The sequence below is a fragment of the Oryza sativa genome, chromosome 1 (assembly GCF_034140825.1).
Source record: "Oryza sativa Japonica Group chromosome 1, ASM3414082v1".
In the NCBI taxonomy this organism is placed as follows: domain Eukaryota; kingdom Viridiplantae; phylum Streptophyta; class Magnoliopsida; order Poales; family Poaceae; genus Oryza; species Oryza sativa.
In genome coordinates this window covers 12,114,494-12,135,802 of record NC_089035.1, presented here as the reverse complement: position 1 = coordinate 12,135,802, position 21,309 = coordinate 12,114,494, and the positions used below count along the sequence as shown (strand labels likewise).

Here is a 21,309-nt window from a genome sequence, read left to right as displayed (position 1 = left end):
ACTATATAGGTTATAAAATGAATATGAATATAATTCAAAAGTTCCGTTTGTGCAGACTTTGCATATATAATTGTTGTGAGTATATATTTATAGGAATACATATGGGCATTCAGAAATGACATGAACAACATATAGTTTTTCAGAATGGCAAGACAATTGGGTTCAAAATGGAAAGGGAAATCATTTTAGAATGGCATGAATATTGGATTAAGAAGGGAATGCAGTATAATTATTTCAGAATGGATGTAAGATCAGGTGAACGAATCATGCCAATCGTGCATGAGGATCGAGCAGTAAGCAATTGACATGGTACAAGTACTCTAATTCATTACCGGTTTTGCTTACCCTATATGAAGATGCTAGAAAATACTTATCATATGCTCTAAGAACACAAATTGGCAGCACAATATTGCAGTAATAATTCACATAATTATAATAACCGAATCTCACAAATCTCACTCCTCCCTAGCTAAGGCAAATCTACTGCTGCTACCCTTGTTCATGAAAGAAGAGATCGAGGCCCAACCAAATGTACCGAGTCTGATCTTACACAAAACCATAGCATAATGTAGTGATAACGCAAGACGCACACCCAATACGAGTACTCCAATAGGAAATCTAAGGACCGCACTACCACGGTTGCATGCTACTCCAGCTACTACTAAAACTTTTTTTTTCTTAAAAGGGGAGCTGATTACTAGGAATGGCAAGTTGCCGCCGCCGCCGCCGCTTGCCTTTAGTTGGGGTGGCCGCCGGCGGTGGAGGGGCTGGAGCCGAGCGGCTGCTGCTGCTGCTGGAGCGCGGCGAGGGGCGGCGGGGCGGACGAGGTGAGGTGGTCGACGGAGGAGGAGTTTGCCTCGGCGATGTCGAAGTCGAGGTCCTTCTGGCGGAGGAGGAGGAGCATGCGGCGGCCGTCGATGCGGAGGCGGTCGTTGCGCAGCCGGGCGCGCTCCATGTCGCGCTCCTTGTTGGCGCGGAACCGCTCCCACTTGAGCCGCTGCCGCTCCAGGTGGTACGCGCGCACCTCGTGCGCCACCTGCTGCTCCTCCACCTCCACCGTGCGCCGCCGTACCCACTGCCGCACCTGCTGCGGGTCGCCGCCGCCGGCCACCGCAGCCGCCAGCTCGCTCTGCAGCTGCTGCACCGCGGAGGGGCCTTCGTCGTCGCCTCCCCCCGCGGCCGAGGCCGCCCCCCTCGCGCGCTTCACGCCGTCCTCGTCGTCGTCGTCCCCCGCGCCCGCCGACGACACGTCGTCGCCACGGCGGCGCTTGTGGTGGCCGTTGTGGTGGTGGTGGTGGTGGTGGACGCGGTGGCCGCCGTAGATCCGGCGGGACTTCATCCCTGGGCCCACCTCGTCGTCGTCGTCGTCGTCGTCATCGTCCTCGTCATCGACCTCGTTGCTGCTGGGGACGTCCTCGCTGTCGTCCTCGTCGTCCTCCGGGCCCGCGGAGGAGTCCTTCATCCCAAGGGAAGGGGCCGCCGCCGCCGCCTGGCGCGCGGCGGACGAGGCGGCGGCCATGGACGCGGGCGGCGGGTGGTGGAAGCAGGCGGTGGCCTCGACGCCGGCGGCGCCGGCGCCGTGCGGGCCGTGCGCGGCGGCGGCGGCGGCCGCGCCAGAGTTGTGGTAGGCGCACATCTCGCGGAAGAAGAGGTGCTTGGAGCTGAGCAGCTTGCGCGCCTCGTCCTTGGCCTTGTGGGTGAGCTCGTCCATGGCGTCGAGCAGCGCGTGGTTCTCGACGACCTTGCACGCCTTGCCGCGGCCGAGCAGGTCGACGACGCGCTTGTACCGCTTGTTGAGGTCGTTGAACTTGTCCTCGCACTGCTGCGGCGACACCATGTGGCCGCTCTCCATCATCGCCCGCGACACCGACTTCCACTTGCCCTTCTTCTGCTGCGCCGCCGCCTGCCCGTGCGCGCCGTGGGACCCGGACCCGCCGGCCTTCCCGTGCCCCGCCGCCCCCGCGGACGCCTTCCCACCCGCGGCGCCGCCCGCCGCCACGCCATCGCCGTCGTCCCCGACGCTGTACACGACGTTGATCAGCAGCCGCACCATCCCGTCCGTCCACTTCATCCGCGTCCACGGGCACCCCACCGACCCGGGCTGCTGCTGCTGCTGCACCACGCCGCCCTTACCGGCGCCGTTGCCCATCCCATCGTCATGGCCGGGCGCCTTGATCACCCTCGACGACGCCCCCGCCGAGTAGGGCGAGTACGACTGCTGCTGCTGCTGCCTCACCGCCGCCACCTGCTGCTGGAACCCGCCGCCGCCGCCGCCGTGGGGGTCCGGCTGCTGGTACGCGGCGGCGTGCATCTGCGGGTGGGCGAGGTGCATCTCCAGCCCCAGCATTGCCGCCGACCCCACCACCCCCCTCGGCCCCATCCCCCCTCCCCCTCCTCCTCCTCCTCCACCACCATCCCCTCTCTCCATCTCCAAAACCACTCGTCAAACACACACACTACTCGTCTCGTCAAGTTCGCAAGCGCGTAGTAGTAGAGGCTACTGCTCCGGTGAGAAGAAAACAGCAGCGAGCGAGGCGGGGGCGGAATAAAAAGCCGGAGACCGGAGAGAGAGAGAGTTTGTGGGTGCGTGACGAGGAGGCGGCCGCCGGTTTCGCGTGGCGGAACCGTGCGGCTGGCTGGGTTGCTGGGCGCGCGCGGCAGCAGCGGGAGTAGTCGGTTTTGCGCCGCACCAGCGGTGGGAAGAGAGCACACAGACCCGGAGGGGGGGGGGGCAAAACCACCCACGGATCCCGTGCGCCCGGCCGTTTCCTGTCCCCTCCCCTCCCCGCCCACCACGGGCCTCACGTTTAGCGGTTTAGGCGTGTGGTTGCGCGCAGAAGATCCCAACCCGGGGGTGGGGCGGATTGGGGAAACAGCTGCCGAGCGATGGCGGACTGGGTGCTGCCGCCGGTTTCACCCTGGTTTGGTTTTGCGCAAATCTCACTCCGTCTCTCGTGAAATTGCTTTCTACGGAAATTTAAACTGAAACAGTCCTTACAATTTGCAGGTGGTACTGTGGTAGTACAACTTTGTTAAGTACTTTTTTCAGTGATACGTTTGCGAGAAAAGCTGCCACATCACACCATGAAGCTCGTGGAAGGACTAATATTTGTACGCGCGACGGCTCCACAGAGAGGAGAATATCACGACTTGGATGCTCTCAAATTTATAAATTGAGGTGAGCAAATTGCATTGCCATGAGCCCATGAGATAATATACTAATTGTTACAGATTTGGTAATGTGATGAAATACTAGCATAAAACATCCCGTGCAACTTCATCAGGAACGTGATATGGTATGACACTAATATTTTTTATAATGTTATGTGCAAATCCAAACTTTCTCAGGTATATTTCACGAATATTGTAAAAGTGTACATGACTACAGGAGTTAAAATGCTGGTACAGACACACGCAGGAAGCATGGGGGCCATCCTCCTACTGTATAGACAGCTGGAACGTTTCAAGGTGTGATCAAGGCCACCCCCGAATAGCTAGCTAGGCTCTACCTTGTGTGAACAAAAAAGCATGCATGCATGCATTATGGTTCAGTGATGCATATATGGATCGATAAAACATATATGTTCACAAGCGATAACTTAACATACACCTGTGTTACGATTTCACTAATGGAAATAGTAATGGTACATCTCAAGTGGATTCATCCATGGCACACCTATCCTATGTGTTTGAATTGTTGGAATTAATACGTGGACTAAGACCATATGAAAATTATCTTCTTAAAAAAAACACAAACCCACATCATGAGAAGAAATGCATGCGAATATTTAGTACCATCTTATCTATTCTAAAAGAGTAAGATCTTCTTAAATGGGAGAGTGCTCTCTTAGCCACTTAAGACGTGTGGTGGAGAGAACTAAAGTAACAAACGTGCTCGCTCGTCTCGCCTGGCTAGGGCGGTACACATATGCGGTACGTGAATGGTCCATCAAAATGTGCTCCTCATGCTTGCGCAGATGCGGCATGGGCGTGAATGGTCCATCAAAATGTGCTCCTCGTGCTTGCGCAGATGCGGGATGCGCGTAAATGGTCCATCAAAATGGGCTCCTCGTGCTTGTGCAGATGCAACGTAAAGTGTGGATAAGTTACGTGCATGGAGAGAAGCGCGTACACCACATGCACGTGAATGGTCCATCAAAATGGGCTCATCATGCTTGTGCGGACGCGATTTCCTTTTGCAGGGTGCGTAGAGTGGCGTAGAGTGAGAATAAGTTACGTGCAGGGTGCGTGGAGCGGCATAGAGTGCGGATAAGTTATGTAATGGGAGCGTGGATCGGCATGAAGTGTGGATAAGTTAGTGTGACTTATCTGGTTCGATTTACGCAGTGTGGAGATCGTGCATGTGTCCTGATATCTCTAAATAAACTGAGCCATCGTCTCCTCACAATACACGCGAAATCAATCTAAGGTTTGACTCCTCTTGTGTACTGCGTAATCGCTTGTAATCTACTTTGTTCAGCTCATCGGCGTGCATCGGTGATCGGGAGATCAGATCTCCGGAACCTTCATCATCAACGTCCTGCACCAGGAGAAAGCGACAATAAGGTTTTTGAAAACGCTTCGCGCGACTGCTTGCTGGTCTTCCACGACGACTCGTCTTCCTCTACGCTCGAGGGCTGCGTGCCGACGACAACACCTTGCACTGCACGTTGCTCCTGCGGTGCGTGCTGCTCCTCGTCAACCTGATCCACAGCAGAACTAGAACCCTCAGTATGTGTTCACCATATTCCATCTATTTGATATGCTTATAGTTTATTGCTTAGTTTACATGTCTTAATCGCATGGTTTGGTTCTACTAATTTATATGTTCAATGTCATGATTTATTTATAAAATGAATTAAATCAATATGTGTTTATATATTCAACATGAATTTCCTTCTCTGTAGTTGTCGCCAGTTTATATACTGCTTTTTGTTAGAGATGATTTAAACAAAGCTAATTAACTACATGCATTTCGATATATTCAATCGAATGGTTAGAAAAAAAATTATGAAATGCACATTCTAAAATACGCATTATTCTAACTTATATATAGTGGGCGATATAACTGAAATGCAAAATTCAGAATGTAAGAATGTATACTATAGAAGCCTACATGGAGCCTAGACATGACCGCCATATGGAGCTAGTGGTAGACCCACCTAAGCTGGCCCAGCTAGGGTCCATGTTGTCCTACACCCTAAACCTTATTTTAGTCATGTTTCCAACATATTAGACATCAGTCTTCTATTAAATAATTAGATAAATTAAATATTTTAAGTATGAATAAAAATAATTATAAAAATCCGTGGTTGAATGAGTATTATTTCTGTATAAGTAATACTGTTTTGACCATTTCTCATCTTGGCCATACATAAAATTTATTTTTTTCTATTTCTTTAGCACATATTAATCTACAGAGTAAATAGTTAAATTGGTAAATATATAAAAAAATTCCACTTTACTCCCATGAACTATTTTGTCAAAGCACTCAGCACCTCACCCCACCCTCCATTTTTTTTCTTTACAGACTAACAACATTTCTCTCTTTTTATATATCTCTGTCTACGTATAAGTCATAAATAAGTTGTATTTGTACATAAATTTGTTAGGATTGATAGATCCATTATAATCTACCTCTTAACATTTTAGTAATATTTTTTTTATCACTATATACATATGTTTCGAAGCACTTATTTTGATACTTTGATTATGTGTCATTTATGGATTAGAAAATTTATGCTTAAAATATGACTCGTATAAAGAGAAACAAAGAAGAGAAATGCTATTAAATAGCAAAGCAGACCATTTTCAATAGTTGGGCTTAGAAAATTTATGCTTAAAATATGACTCGTATAAAGAGAAACAAAGAAGATAAATGCTATTAAGTAGCAAAGCGGACCATTTTCAATAGTTTATGGGAAAAATGAGCAAAATATATTTTAGGAGTTAAGTGATCAAATGAAATAGTCTAGGAGAGTGAAATAGACTTTTTAAAATATATTTGTTTTTAAATAAATGATTTTGTGTTCAATCATTTTCGTCCCTATTTCATGGCATGAGGCATCCATTGTCCCTCATCTTCGTGACTATACCTAATGCCTCACCTATCTGATTATGACGTTTGTTTGACTGCTAATCTTCATTGTTAACTTGCTCAATTTTTGTTGTTAACCTAATGCGAGCCAGTGACTATTGTTTATGTGCGTTGTGCCATTATATAATTAGGGCTAGCTTTTTACTGGATGTAGTCTCATCTGTATTTTAAATATGCATCTGTCGCTGCGTAGAGCTCACCCCTACTAATATTGACAAGTGAGAATGCTCCGAAATGTGTGATCTATGCCAGCTTAGTAGGCTCTTTGCCTTGTTAAACAATCGACATGCATTATATATGCATGGTCTTATCTATTATATTATTAAAACAACTTTGAAAGAAGGCACCACGTTCGCTGTGGGGGCTAGAAATTTCCACATTAATCAGAGAAAAAGAAAAAAAAGAAAAGAAGAGTCCAAGTAGAAATACAATCTAAAAATAGTTGAAATTCGGAATTAAAAATAAGCTATATTGAAAGAAGTATCCATATAAGAACCCAATACGAGATTAATCCAAATTCGAAATAAAAATAAAATAAAATCTGAAATTAGAAAAGAAAAGGTGAGTCCAAGAAGGAATACAATTTAGAAATAACTGAAATTCGAAATTAAAAATAAGAAATATTGAGAGAAAAGTCCACATAATAACCCAATACGAGATTAATAAATATTCAGAATAAAATAAAAATAAATCCAAAATTAGCAAAAAGAAAAGAAAAGTTCAAGTAGGAATACAATTTAAAATTAACTAAAATTCGGAATTAAAAATAAACAATATTGAAAAAAGAATCCATATAAAAATCCAATACGAGATTAATTAAAATTCAGAATAAAAAAATAAAATAATATCCAAAATTAGAAAAACTAAAAGATAGTTTAAGTAGGAATACAATTTTGAAACAACTGAAATTCAAAAATAAAAAATAGAAATATTTAAAGAACATTATACGGTATTAATTATTTTTTTAAAAAAAATAAATTCTGAAATTAGAAAAAGAAAAAAGATTTCAGTTAGAAATACAATTTATAAATAACTAAAATTGGTGATAAAAAACTGTTGAAAGAAAATACCATCTAAAACACATAACGAGATAAATTATATAACAGGCCTATAAATGAGTAGAGTTGTGACAGTTGATACGATATATAAAAACTGTTAATAAAACACCAAATAGAATTCTAATGACGATTAAAAGGAGGGACGACAGGTAGGCATGAAGCAAACGGGCAAGACGGTTGCTGGGACTTTTGGAAAGTAAAAAAAAAAAAACCCATTGTTAATCATATTTGATTTTTAAAATCTTAATGACAATAAAATGGAGAAGCAACAGGCGGGGTGTATAGGAGTTGCAGAGCCGCCGACGGTTGCGGAACTTCTAGAAAATAAAAAATGAATTCCAACGATAGTTATGTTCGATTGTTAGAATCCCAATGATAATAAAGAGTAGGTGACGAATAGGCCGTAGAGGAGTATAGTGGCATCATTCGACGGGACTTCTAAAAATTATAAAAAAAATAAAACCCAACTATATAATAAACTCTAAAAACTACAAGGTCCGCTTTTTAAAGGTTCGAAACTTCTAATAAGTAAAAAAAAACAATGATAATCATGTTCAACTTTAAAATTTTAATGACAATAAAGAAGAGAAGCAGCGGGCGAGTCATAGAGGAGTACAATGGTAAAGCCGCTGATAATTTGGCGGGACTTCGAAAGTAAAAAATGAACTCGAACAATAATTATGTTCGATTTTCAAAATCCCAATGAGAAAAGACAGTGGACATGCCGTAGAGGAGTATAATGACAACGTTTGACGGGACTTCTGTAAATTATAAAACGAAACCCAACGAGACAGTAAACTCTAAAAACTATAAGATCTAATTTTTAAAGGTTCCAAGAAGAATGAATAATAGTGATAGATCGAGTAAGCAAATAAAGAAGATATGGCAGAAGTAAGGGGTGGTAACTGGTGTGACTTTTAAAAACTATTTAATTAGAAATACAGGGATGATAAGGTTTGGTCTTTCAAAGTCTTAAGACAACAAGATAGCTATTCAATAAATTTTAAGTAAAATCATACTGAAAATATATGATTTTGTTTGGGTGCTAGCCGCGCAATTGCGTGGGCCACCCAGCTAGTTATGATAAAATCTGAGCACCAACTCAGCATGCATGCTATACGGAGCATTTTCAACATTATTTTGACTTAGATGAACAATTACTGTGAAACATATGAATATCTAAGCGAAATCCCAATATTTTTCAGGTATATTTATTTTCATGAATATTTTATACACGTGTCCATGCACACATATATATAGGCGTATAGCGCATATGCGTGGAACCCCTCGTGAAACATTTGGACATGCATTATGCATGACTTTTTTTTGAAACTACATTATGCATGACTTCACGTAAGAGGAATAATTGTTCCTCAGCGCCAACTCAATATGAATGCAGCACGGCCTTTTGAGTACGGAATAACATGCTCGTATAAAACGTGTCTATTATAACTTCCAACTCAGCACATATCTAGCTCCGTTAAACACAGGTGGATCAGGGGTGGTACCGATGGTCCCAGGATCACCCAAAAAAAAAATTCTAGCTCATTAGTAAAAACTTTTGAAAAAGGCAAAAGAAATCCTTATTAATATATTATGATGCACGTTTAGTCATTTAATCTATTTATACTCCTTGCTTTGTTATTTTTATAATATTTTTTAAAAATATATGGGTTAATTGGACCACCCACATAATATTTTAAATACGCCACTTAAACTCACTTAGAAAAATAATAACGCCAGATGAAGTGTACCATCCATGCTTCTCCAATTTGTTGCATTTCCTTCTTTGCAAAATTGCAACCAGCCCTATGTTATAAACCTTTTTGTTAGAGATGCTCCAAGCGTAGCCATATGCATGCAGTTAAAGTACCACCCCAGATTCCTTTACCAGGACAAATTTCCACAAAGAATCATAAAAAGAAGGGTAAATTGCAGTTTAGGCGGTATATTTTGACCTGTTGCGGGTTGGACTAGATATTAGCTAAAGTTTTCACTTTGGATCACATAATATTGCCATTTGTTTCACTTACACCACCCTCTCGTCTTCCCTCAAATCAAACAGCCCATCACTGGTGCCATCTGACCACTCTCAAGCATGGGACAACATCAGCAGCATTGGTGCACCACTCTCAAGTTAATATACATCGGCCTCAAACTCAATAAAGCAAAGAAAGAAAAAAATTAGGAAACATTAGTCCAATATGAAACTTGTGCAAAAATACCTAGTCCAAAGTGATAATATTGGTTTACCTATAGTCCAACTTACAACTCTGGTGACTGGTAAAAAGATGTGGGCCAATGTGCAATTCACTTAAAAAAAGAATTATCCTTACTTCTAAGGACTTGGCAGTATTGTTCTAACTAAGAGGACCATTTTGCAATTACGCGAAACCACAGCGGAAAGATAGAGAGGTCGTGCACGAGTTCTCTTCCCCAAATTAAGAGCTGGTCAACGAGTCTGAGCTCGACAGAAGGGAGACTGAACGGTGGGCCCAAGGGCAACGTCGTCATTTCACCAGGGACCGTGGTGTAAAAGGCATCAGTCAAACGCAGCCACCGGTGGTTTACATATAGTACATGTACGTGGTACTAAGTTCTATCTAATTCTTGTACTTACTCCATTCTAAATAAGTTTACTTCTCATTTATCCCACACATAGAAATAGAAAAAAAATAGGATACCTCTACTTTATCAAATCCTAATACAACTATTTCTCACTTTATCTACTTACAATATAACAATTCTCTTTTTTACTTTCACAAATATTCCTACGCAATAATTATTTTAAAAATGAATTTATTTTAAGATAAATGGTATGAGCTAAAAATGTAATATGTAACGGAGGAACGGAGAAAGTAGCTTTGCTTACGTGAACAGTCATCAGTGTTCTTCTGTTCTTCTCTCTTTTTTTTTCTTTTTCTTCCTCCTCTCACTCTCGAAGGATGTCAACTCCTTTGATTTGATGGTCAGCGACCCTAGTATCTCACTAACAAACAACAGAGAGAATTCAAGCCGAAAAGTGATAGAAGCCCGTCATGTTGACCGGAGTATTCAGGGTTTCAGAAGGTGAAACCGGCGGAATTTGGCTTAGCCTTTTCCGGCTGGCTGCTGGATTTTCACCAATCTGTGCAAGGAGAATTCGTAATGTCTTTCTAGCTCAATGGTTGCTTTCTTTCGTGCTTCCCTGCAGCATTGCACTGAGTTAATTTCCCAAACCAGGCGATGGGAGCGCACAGTAATGTAAACATCTAGCTGAATGTTTGCGCATTAATATAGTATTTTAAATTCTCTATATAATAGTCAATATACTCAGTCGCTCAATGAATATATTTTTATAGAGATGAAATCTAACCCATGTTTTATGTAACCGGAATTATGAAAACGGTTAACTAGTGCCAGAAGCGGACGTAAACTTTTCAGAGGTTTGACGAAGTATGCATATCGATATAGTCAAACATCGGTGGCGTGCCATTTTTTTTTTTTACAATTTAGGACATAAATGGAATGGAGAAATTTTTAAGTATTCTCGTGAGAATTGAACTAATTGATATCACTGGTGGAGAAGTGCTTTTTACTACCGGTTCATAATCCTTTCTAGTCCCGGTCCAACTGGGACTAAAGATAGCGATCGTGAATGGTGTTATCAACCGGGAACCGAGACTAAAGATATCTTTAGTCCCGGGTGAAATAACCGGGAGTAAAAATCCAATTTTAGTCCCGGATGGCGTTATCAACCAGGACTAAAGATAGAGCATTTTTAGTCCCGGTTGGTAACTAAAGATAGAGCTAGGCTAGCTAGATCCGGTTGCTCCATTATTCTGTTCTTTTCTTCATTGTTTTTAATATATTGATTTCACTCCATCCACATCCCAAAATCCCAAATCAATCATCCCCAAATCCTCAAATCGATCATATCCAAATACATCACAAAATCTTAAAAAAAAATTACATCACAACTTCTACAAAATTCATCACAAATACATCACATATTCACATCATACACAAATCAAATACATCTCAGATCCGAATCATAAATTCTCAAAAAAAAACAAAGAAATGCCCGCTGCCGCTGCTGCGCCGCCCGCCGCTCGGCCGCTCGGCCCTCCACCCGCCGGAGCGCCGACCGCTGCCGCGAGGCCGGCCGGCCCTCTGCCCGCCGGCGCGCCACCGCAAGGCCGCCGGCCGCCCGGCCCTCCGCGCTGCAGATCAAGAAGTGGGGAGGATGGGGGAGGGAAAGGAGGAGAGGCGCCGCCGGGCCTCTGCACTGCAGATCAAGAAGTGGGGAGGATTGGGGAGGGAAAGGAGGAGATGAAGAGATATCAAGAAGTGGGGAGGATTGGGGAGGGAAAGGAGGAGATGAAGAGATAAGGTGTAAGGAGCTAGTTAGAGGATAGGAGGAGCCGGGAGTTAAAGGGGAGAGAAAGGAGGAGAGGAAGAGATAAGGTGTAACGAGTTAGAGGATAGGAGGAGCCGGGAGTTAAAGGAGAGAGGTGCGGGAGGGAGGAGGAGACCTCGATCCGATCCGCGCGGACGCCTCCCCGTGTATGTCGATCTTTTTTCCCGGTTGGTGCTATCAACTAGGAGTACAAATAGATCTTTAGTTTTGGTTGGTAACACCAACGGGGAGTAAAGAGTATGTCGATCTTTTTTCCTGGTTGGTGTTACCAACTGGGACTACAAATAGACTAAAGATCAAAAAGTACCTCTGAGCTTTTAAACCGGGACTAAAGATGTTTTTAGTCCCGGTTTTTAATACAACCGGGACTATTGTGAAATCTGGCCGACTGACCAAAGATGGTTTCTCCACCAGTATATTAAATTCTTGTGAACCAAATAAAACCTTACCTTCTTTAAAAACATTGCTTTTCACAAACAAACAGATGTTTGCCAAATATTCTTCTAAAACTCAAATCTAAACATCCAGCCAAAAACATTTTAACATTCAGCCAAAAACATTTTACGCCGTGGGGTGGATGACCTAGCTAGGTCGCTGGACCCACGTCCGGTAATGCACTTAATTTTCAGCCAACTGTTCTTTCCTTTGAGAAACTATATCTCAAGCTGAACTAAAAATGATAGTTGAGACAACCTAATATCCATGGACTTTTCTTTTTTATTATTCCCTTCAAAGGTTAAAACGAATTTGGAGGGGATTAATTATGAAAATCCAGGGGGATTCCTTCCATGAGAGTTGGATTTGGATTTTGGTATATTAATTGGGTCTCCCTCAGTATTATTAAAATAAACCAATCCCTTACACACCAAGAAATAAATTGTAGTGAGGAAAAAAGACCAAAATCTTTAAGGAGAAAAATAAAATATAGTATTAGTGTATGAATAGAAAAGAGATATAGAATGGACAAAATATATTTTAGATTTACAGACCGATAATATGAAAGAAGGTAGAAATTCATTTATAAGATAAAGTTTAACCTTTATGAATGGATTTATTTTGAAACCTAAGGTATACAGCATATTCGTGTCCTCTACACCAAACTCTTATGCTATGTTTGAAGAATGGGAAAATGAGAGGTGGGATTGAGATTGGGAAATGAATGTATGGTTAGGATTAAATGAAAGAGGGAGAATGAATAGTTAGGATTTAAAAATGTCTTTTGGTGGGTGCCAAATCATTTCCCTAATCCATTAGTCAAATAAGGCCTTAGTAAACAAGACAAGCTATTGTCGACATCCAATTAATTGAGGAAGTGTCTGGAGCATATGAGGCCTTTCACAGTGCAGTGAGCTAGCGAGTTGCTCCATCGTTTCACGTAGACTGGCTGATGGCGTGGAGGAGAGAGGGTGTGGGCTCTCGTTCCTCTACATGGTTGCTAAGTCTTTGGTGAATAACTAGTTCCTCGTCTGGAAAAGCTGGCAAAATGGGGCAGGGGTGCACACAAAGCCGTCCTGTCCGAAGGAACAGCTCGCCACGCACAGCCGCCCCACAATCGGGGACACCGCCTCTACACATCCGCTCCGCCGACAAGAAGGCTACTTAGAGGCAGGGAGGAGGAGGAGGAGAATGGAAAGCAAGCGTCCAAATCTGACCGGTCAGAGGATGAGGCCGTATAGACCGCCGACGAGGAGCTCGACGGTGGCAGCAACCCTCGCTCCGTGTCGCCGTTGGAGAGCTCGTTGACCCCTTCCGGTATGCACCCCCGAGCTCCATCTCCGGTGCTCGAGCCGCCCACCTCATCGGAGCTTGCCTCGACCACCGGCGTTGCAGCCCTCGTTGGCACGAGAGACCGCCAGATCTGTGCGGCACCACCGGGGAGAGAGCGGAGAGGCGATGGCGGCAGTGGGGAGGGGAGAGGTCGGAGACGAGCCTGAGGACACCGTCATTCGCTGCTTCGCTTGGCGCTTGGCGCTCGGCTCGTGCCCGAGGACATCGTCGCCGCTCTACCGGGGGAGCTCCGCTCGACGCTAGTCGCCGCGCCGCCAGGGGAGCTCCACTCGACGCTCATCGCCGCGTGCCGCTTACGAGCCCCCGTGTTGCCGAGCTTGCTGCACCGTTGTCGGGGAAGCTCGATTCACCGGCGAGGGAGAACCACCGAGCTCCGGAGGAGGAAGAGCGCCGATGGAGAAGACTTCTCTAGCGTGATTTGGGGATAGGGGGAATAGGCTGACCGGTGGGTCCGTGGACTTATTTATAAGCCGTTTTATGTCTTAAAAGAATTTATTGTAAAATATGTAAAATGTTAAAAATACATGGACTGGAGTTAAGAAAAAGGAGGGGCTGAATGCAAAATCTAATGGGCCCATCTGAAGATCCTCTGCATTGGATGGCTTGTGTCTTCATCTTCTTTTTCTCGTTTGAAAGTTGAGATCTAAAAAAATTTGGCAAAAAACGTCGCATCAAATGTTTAGACACATGCATGTAGCATTAAATGTGGGAAAAAAACCAATTACACAGTTTGCATGTAAATTGCGAGACGAATCTTTTGAGTCTAATTACGCTATGATTTGACAATGTGATGCTACAGTAAACATTTGCTAATAATTGATTAATTAGGCTTAATAAATTCGTCTCATAGTTTACATGCAAAATCTGTAATTTATTTTATTATTACTCTATATTTAATACTTTAAATACGTGTTCGTACTTTAAAAACTTTACAACTAAATAAATCACACCCATAATGGAATAGGGGAAACGGTGCACTCCTACTGTCCTGAGTCAAGCCAGATGCTGCACACCTGCACCAGATTTCAGAAGTACTGTAGCTACATGAGCTCCCTGCTATTTGCAGGCAGGAAATTGTCTGCCAGCCACAGACGGCAGCATCGAATCGCTCATATGGCGATGGCCTACTTCTGCACAACTTTAGGGCATGTTTAGTACGAGATAGGATGTTTAACTGTATGTTGGAAAGGGCTTTCGGACATGGATGAAAAAACTAATTTCATAACTTGTCACAAAACTGTGAGACGAATAGAGCCTAATTAATCCGTCATTAGCACATGTGGGTTACTGTAACACTTATGACTCATCATAGACTAATTAGGCTCAAAAGATTCGTCTCACGATTTTCCTCCTAACTGTGCAATTAGTTTTTTTTAATCTATATTTAATGCTCCATACATGTGTATAAAGATTTGATGTGACGTTTTGCAGAAAAAATTTTAGGGAACTAAACCAGGCCTTTATCCCTCAGGGAAAGTACTACAAGCCCCTATATACTGCCCCTAAATTTGCCACATAGGATTAGGTGATGAGGTGGAGGAGAGAATTTAGGAGATAGAGAATGAGCCACCTCTCATGCAAGGGGCAACCTCCACACAATCTCTAAGAAAAGTACAAGATGTTGTGAAAGTAAACTAATATTGGAGTTTGTGTATTAGATGTGATATGTTGTATATGTTGCATTTTAGTTAATGAGAAAATGACATGTCTTAAATTAGATGTGGCAATCACCTTCATTGTAAAACTTGCCCTTATCACTTAAATCCCACAAACGCCGGGGGGACAGTAGTGTCAGCCAGCCCAGATCGTAAGATAAAACTAAAAATTGGGCCTGCTAAAATTCATCGGGCACAAGGCCGGCCTTATCGATCAGATTCTAAGGTTTGGTTTGGGCTGGGCTTGGGCACTGGGCCAGTGCCCAAGAGCAAAAGGCCCAGAGGTCGCATTATCATTCCATAATCAGGGGAGAGAAACACCGAGTCACTGACAGACGCGGTGATGGCGGGCCCCCTCCCACCCCTTGTTTTACTTTACCAGCTCTCCTCCAAGTCCTCTCCCCGTCTCGTGGTTCGCCGCCGCCGCCGCCGTTCCAACGCCGTGGGCGGGGTACGGGGGCTACAGGCCCGCATGCCGTGGGCTGCTGCGAGGATGTGATGTGATGCGATGCGCGACGCGGTGGCGGCGTAATCCACTCGAAACCACGGCCGCCGGCGCGGGGTGGAAAAGAAAAGGTGATTCTCTAGATCGGGGCTTTGTATGTATCGCCCGCTTCCCCTCTCTCTCTCGACACATGATGCGGACATCCACGGAACAAATGAATTCCATTATCAAAATGTAATTCTGCAGAATCATTTCTTTAGATCGGTACATATCCTTCATGAATCGGGAAATATCCTGATCCTCATGTTTAATGGATATGCCTTAAGCTGCTGCTGGGCTGCTGGCAAGGGATTCTACTTCTAATTAAAATTTTGAATTAAATTTGTAAATATACTGTTAATTTGTTTTTTCTTATAAATATTTGGGCTGTAATTTTTTTGGCACAAATATACTTATTGGTCTCGTACAACTGTTGCGCGAGAATAACATGGGCATGATGATATGGGCGGTAGCGTGTTGTCGTGCAATGACATCGCGAGACCGCGCGGTATCGTATGAGGAAATAGCGAGACCGAACGGCTGAGTTCAAGTGGTTTAATTATCGATTAATTAATCGCTAATCAACCTCATTTATTACTAACTATTATTAATTAATCACTAATATGGTAATTTAGTCACTAATAATGCGGCTGCTTTCTAAGCAAGCCGTTCGCTCTCGCGCTTGTGATGTGCGAGACCGTTGACGAGCGAGACCGCGTGGTCTCAGCGATGTCGTTGCGCGACACCCGCGCGGTCTCGCGTTTTTCTCGTGCGAGAACGCCCATATTATCATACCCACGTCATTCTCGCGCAACGGTTTTGCAAGACCGATAGTATATTTCTGTCAAAAAATTTACATCCCAAATATTTCTAAGAAAAAAACTAATCAACAGTATATTTTCAAATTTAATTCTTAAAATCTTCTCTGCTGGCATGGCAAGGGATATGGTTCTAGCTCTAACTATTCTTTTACCTAGACTTCTGTCCAACAGGAAGGTTTTCTACTTTAATTCTAAATCATATTTAAAAGTTTGAGTTCTCCAATGAGAGGATCTATAAGTTTAATTTTTAATCATAATTGAAAGTTCTTTTTATCTCCATTGGAAGGCTTCAAAGAAAGCAAAATTAAAGGTGACAGCAACAAATGAATTTCATAATATAATTATGCAAACGCTATTTGATAAGTCAGTACAAATCCTGTATGAATCGCGAATGATCTTCATGTTTCAACGGGTGCCTTAAGCTGCTGCTGGCAAGAGATTCTCCCTCCAATTAAACTCTTTTGTTTTATCTAGAATAATAAGTTTCTGATCAATCATCCAATCAAAGAAAGCATATTAAAGGCTGAGAATCTTCCCTTTCCTTCGGTACATAAAATGGAAGAATTAACGTATAATTAATTAAGTATTAACTAAATAAAATTAAAAATATATTAATATGTTTTTTAAAGCGACTTTCTTGTAGATATTTTTTTAAAAAAATCACACTGTTTATTATTTCGGAAAACGTGTGTGAAAAAAGCAAAGGAGTAGAAGTTAGGAAAACGAAGAAAAGAACATGCCAAGGTGGCAGGACCTAGAGACAGAGAGATGGAGGAAAGTTCTAAATGTTAATTCAGTATAGCTATGATATAAGGGTCCCATTCTTTTTAGCTTACATGGTGCGGATTATCAACCCGATTATCCGTTGCCTGTTTTGAAATTACAATTTTTCTAAATATTTTATCCATTAACATTGCTTAGGTTACCTTTTCTAATATATTTTTGTTTATTTTATAGTATACAATTAATCCATAAATAAATCAACTAGCTAGTCAGATAATTCAGCCTCCTTCAGCAGTTTGAACAGGATTTAAATTTGTGCTCCCCGTTTATTTCTAATCGACAACAAACCCATTCGTCCTTCCACCTTTTCTCTTGTCCTCAGTTTTAAGTCGGCAATTGACAATCCGAATCCCAAGCAAATAAGGTAGATCTACATTGGAAAGCTTAAAGAGCAGTGACAAAGAGACATGGACGACAGATAAACCGTATAAACTTCTATCAAGGACGTAAATACGTGGTTCACATGTATTTCTATTCGATAGCATAAACCCATGCGGACTAGGGGTGGCAATTCCCCTATGTGGCCAGGGTGCTGTCCCTAATGAGACCGGGGAATTTTGGCCTCACGAGTGGATTGGGGCAAGACCAAGACAGGAACTAGCTAGTTTTGTCCCACAGGTGCGAGGACAGGGAGTCACTGTGGCACGCAGTACGGATTAGTGGATGCAAGACGTCCATGCATCGTGGATGCACAACCTACTTCTTGACGAGTTCATTTTTCTCGCTACACCTGATCCTTCCTTTATTTTTTCTTGTCGCACCCAATCCCTCTCCACCTCCGCTTCTCCCTAATGAACTCCATGTTTATCACCAATCTTGTAGGAGCTGCACCCATACATATGCCTTCCCAAGCTCGCTGGTACCGCGGCAAGATTTTTTATAAGCTTTCCCCAGCTTCACCCATACCTCTACCTTTCCAAGCTCATTGGTGGTGCGACAAGATTTTCGATCACACATCACTGGCTGGTCATTGTCGCTTCCCCTTGTTCTCCATCCTATGGGGGTCCTGGTCGGTGAAGGGGTCCTATTTAAATCCGAACTTGAGATCTGGGGCTGTGGAGTGAAAGTCGGGGATGCGGGTTGGGCCGTCCCTGCCCCACCTGATCTAGACCTACCCCGTTGTGAACCCTACTTCGGTCTTGGGCCTTTCTATTTTTACTTGGCACAAAGTTCTAAATTGGTGATTTGGCATTTCCATGTTCTAAGCCAATGAGCAAGAAAAAGTAAAAAAAAAAATCTTATTCACGGTCCTTTTTCTAAATGCTGAAATTAACGAGAATTGTAGGCAAATTTCACCAAAATTAAACACTTCAATTACTAAACCATAAAACACTTGAATTTCCTCCCAAGGAGAAAGGCAGCGTCCCATCCATCGTTCCCCCAACTCTCACAGGCACACGAGAACATCACAAGATTTTTTTTTTCACATTCAGTTCATTGGTATTTCCTCCATTCCAAATTAATCATCATATAATGGAATTTAAAATTTCTTAAATTGATTATTATATAACCGCATGGACACAATTAATGTAGCATGAGAGACTATATGCATGCTACGGTGTAATTGATATGATATTTTAATCGATACATGTATTATGAGAGAATGTGTGCATGATGTCTTGATTGATGTGATTTAAATTAGCCTTGTTCTTGGTAAACAAATATATATGATGATCATTTTGAGATGGAGGGAGTAACACCAAAAGCATGCACACGACAAGGGCACTCGCTCGAAGAGATTGGGAGATATACAACGGATACCAGATCAAATCAAATCGCGTTTCACTCGGCAACGACGCACGTACTTGCTTGAACCCGCCATGGATGATGGATCACACGCCGACACCCACGCACGCGGCACGCGTGACCAGCGGACCGACCTGGACCCACTACTGCTGCCCCTCGCCGGGCGTGGCAGCGGCGGCGGCGGCGTGCGACTTGAACCAGTCGAGAACGTCGCCGAACACCTTGTCGACGTTCTCCTCGGGCTCGCCGACCAGCTGGTGCCACATCCCCGGGTACACCCGCAGCGTTTTGTCCTCGCTGCCGGCGCGGCGGTGGAGCTCCTCCGCGCATTCGGGGTCGCACAGGGTGTCGTCGCCGCCGTGGACCACCAGGAGCGGGAGCTCCACCTCCTGGAACCGGGACTGCACCTCGCAGCACACGCGGAGGAGCTCCCGAGCTGTGGCGGCGCGCGGAGGGGCCATGGTGCTGCGCGGCCTCGCCACCGCCAGGGCGCGCTTCCACGGCACCTTGAAGGACCGGTCGGGCATGTTGCCCCGGGAGAAGGCGAGGTGCCACGTGGGTGGCGGTGGCGTCGTCTTGCTGCCCGTCAACCAGCGCTCGCCCTCTGGTTCGTCGCGCCGGTAGCAGGAAAGAGAAGCTATGGTGGGCGGGTGGTGTCAGGAAAGCGCGACACCGGCGCCTCCCCCCGTCAACCGCCCACGTCGCGCCGACCTCGCCACATCGCGCGTTCCCGGCGAAATCAACGGCAACGGGAAGGGGAAAAAAAGATAGAGAAGGAGAAAACCAAGGAAAGAGAAGGGCAATCCGGATATTTAGAAAAATATATCACCTCTTTTAACCCGAAAATAATAAAATAATAGGACTAGTGTCTTACGGTCAATTACACAATTTTTGTAGTGTCCATTAGCCGTGTCACGTTTTCGCGATGTCTCTCAGCCAATTACACGTTTTTTTATGTGTCCCGTAGCAAATTTTGCCTTTCAAATAAAATGTTGGCAAATTTTGCTACAGAATATCGTGACTTTGTAGTTTTAGCTGTAATATACCGCGCAAAGTAACTTTGGATGAAGACACTCTTCAAAGTTGGATATTGGTTAGTGGACACCGCACCCATTAAAATAATAATTTCTATGTGAGGAGGAGAGAGAAATCACGTGAAATGCCAAAAATGCCCTTGGGCCCACATGTCCTTTGCTATCTCTCCTCTCTCTCTCTATATCAGGCAGCAGCAAGAGGGAATGGCGGCGGCACCATACATTAGCTCAGCCATTGCCGTCTCCACGCTAGCGCTGGCGACCTGCGCCGCGCCAACGGTGGCTCGCGAAATGGCTCGGCGACGGCAGTCCTTCTCAGATGAAGGACGTAGGCTTGACTCACCAAAAGGACTACCATGCATGCAGGGGCGAAGCTAGGATAAATAGTCACTGCGGTCGGTACTCGTACTAATCAGGATTTACGATTTTAACCAAAAACGATTGAAAACCGGAATAATTAACTATTTGCCACTCTTACGAGTAGTGCTAAATTATTTGCCACTAGACCCACATGTCATAGACAACGAGTGACAAATAATTAATTGCCATATCTTAAAAGTGGTAAGAAGTTAAATGTCCCTTGAAAACCATGCAATTTTGATGTTTCCATGCGGGGCAAAAGTAGATTCCGAGTGAAATTTTGAATGGTTTTCGAGAATTAATTTTTAAAACAGTAAAATTAGACCAAAATTTGATCGAAATTTATCAAAATTTTGCAAAAAAATGTCATATGCTGGTTGGAATCCAACACTAAATCGGAAACATGTCATGTAGCTTGTAACTAATGATATAAGACTACAAAATACGTGACAAAATTATTAAAATAAAACCAACTCTTGTTGTAGTAGTGTTACATCTTACCTATTACAACTTCTGTCTATAAAATTATATGTACATTATTAATCTGTAAAAGACACCAAATGCACCAAAGATTATCAAAACCACTAATTCTTTGCCTTCCATTATGCTGGAAATAAAATGAAATATGATGTCAGGAGACAACTAGGAATATGATGATGCAACAAGGGAATTTGTGGAGTAGTGGCTTCCGGCCTTATTTATGGGCTCAAATCTCAATCATTTATGTATATTGGGCCATCGTATAATCATAAGTGCTAGTTCATTTTCTATTTGACAAAACAATCAACAATGTCACCGGGGTCTAGTTTAGCTCTTCACTGGGGTCATAGCTGGTAAAATAAAGATTGGTACTAGACATTGGCAAAAGATCGTCGGGGTTTACTGACCCTGATGGTTAAGTGTAGCTTCGCCCCTGCATGCATGTATGTCTCCCATGTTAGAGAGGTCCTAGGAAACCTACGTGTGCACGAAATCGACTTGGAGCTCACCAGAGAAGGAGGAATCAAAGATGGAGCTCAGCAGCCGGAGTTCGAGAAGACGATGGCGATCTCCCTCTTCGGTGCAAGATCCTTTGGATTTCTTG

At 43.8% G+C, this 21,309-nt stretch overlaps 2 protein-coding genes across 2 annotated transcripts; both read right to left on the bottom strand.

Moving 5' to 3' along the window:
- Positions 1-395: 395 nt before the first annotated feature.
- Positions 396-2,510, bottom strand: LOC4327270 (uncharacterized). Its single transcript, XM_026025069.2, has one exon. The coding sequence runs from the start codon at positions 2,426-2,428 to the stop codon at positions 737-739; it is 1,692 nt and encodes a 563-aa protein (XP_025880854.1). The 5' UTR covers positions 2,429-2,510; the 3' UTR covers positions 396-736.
- A 16,301-nt stretch (positions 2,511-18,811) lies between these two features.
- LOC107276561 (caffeoylshikimate esterase) lies at positions 18,812-19,611 on the bottom strand. The gene has a single exon (XM_026022565.2). The coding sequence runs from the start codon at positions 19,356-19,358 to the stop codon at positions 18,975-18,977; it is 384 nt and encodes a 127-aa protein (XP_025878350.1). The 5' UTR covers positions 19,359-19,611; the 3' UTR covers positions 18,812-18,974.
- Between the last annotated feature and the right edge of the window lie 1,698 nt (positions 19,612-21,309).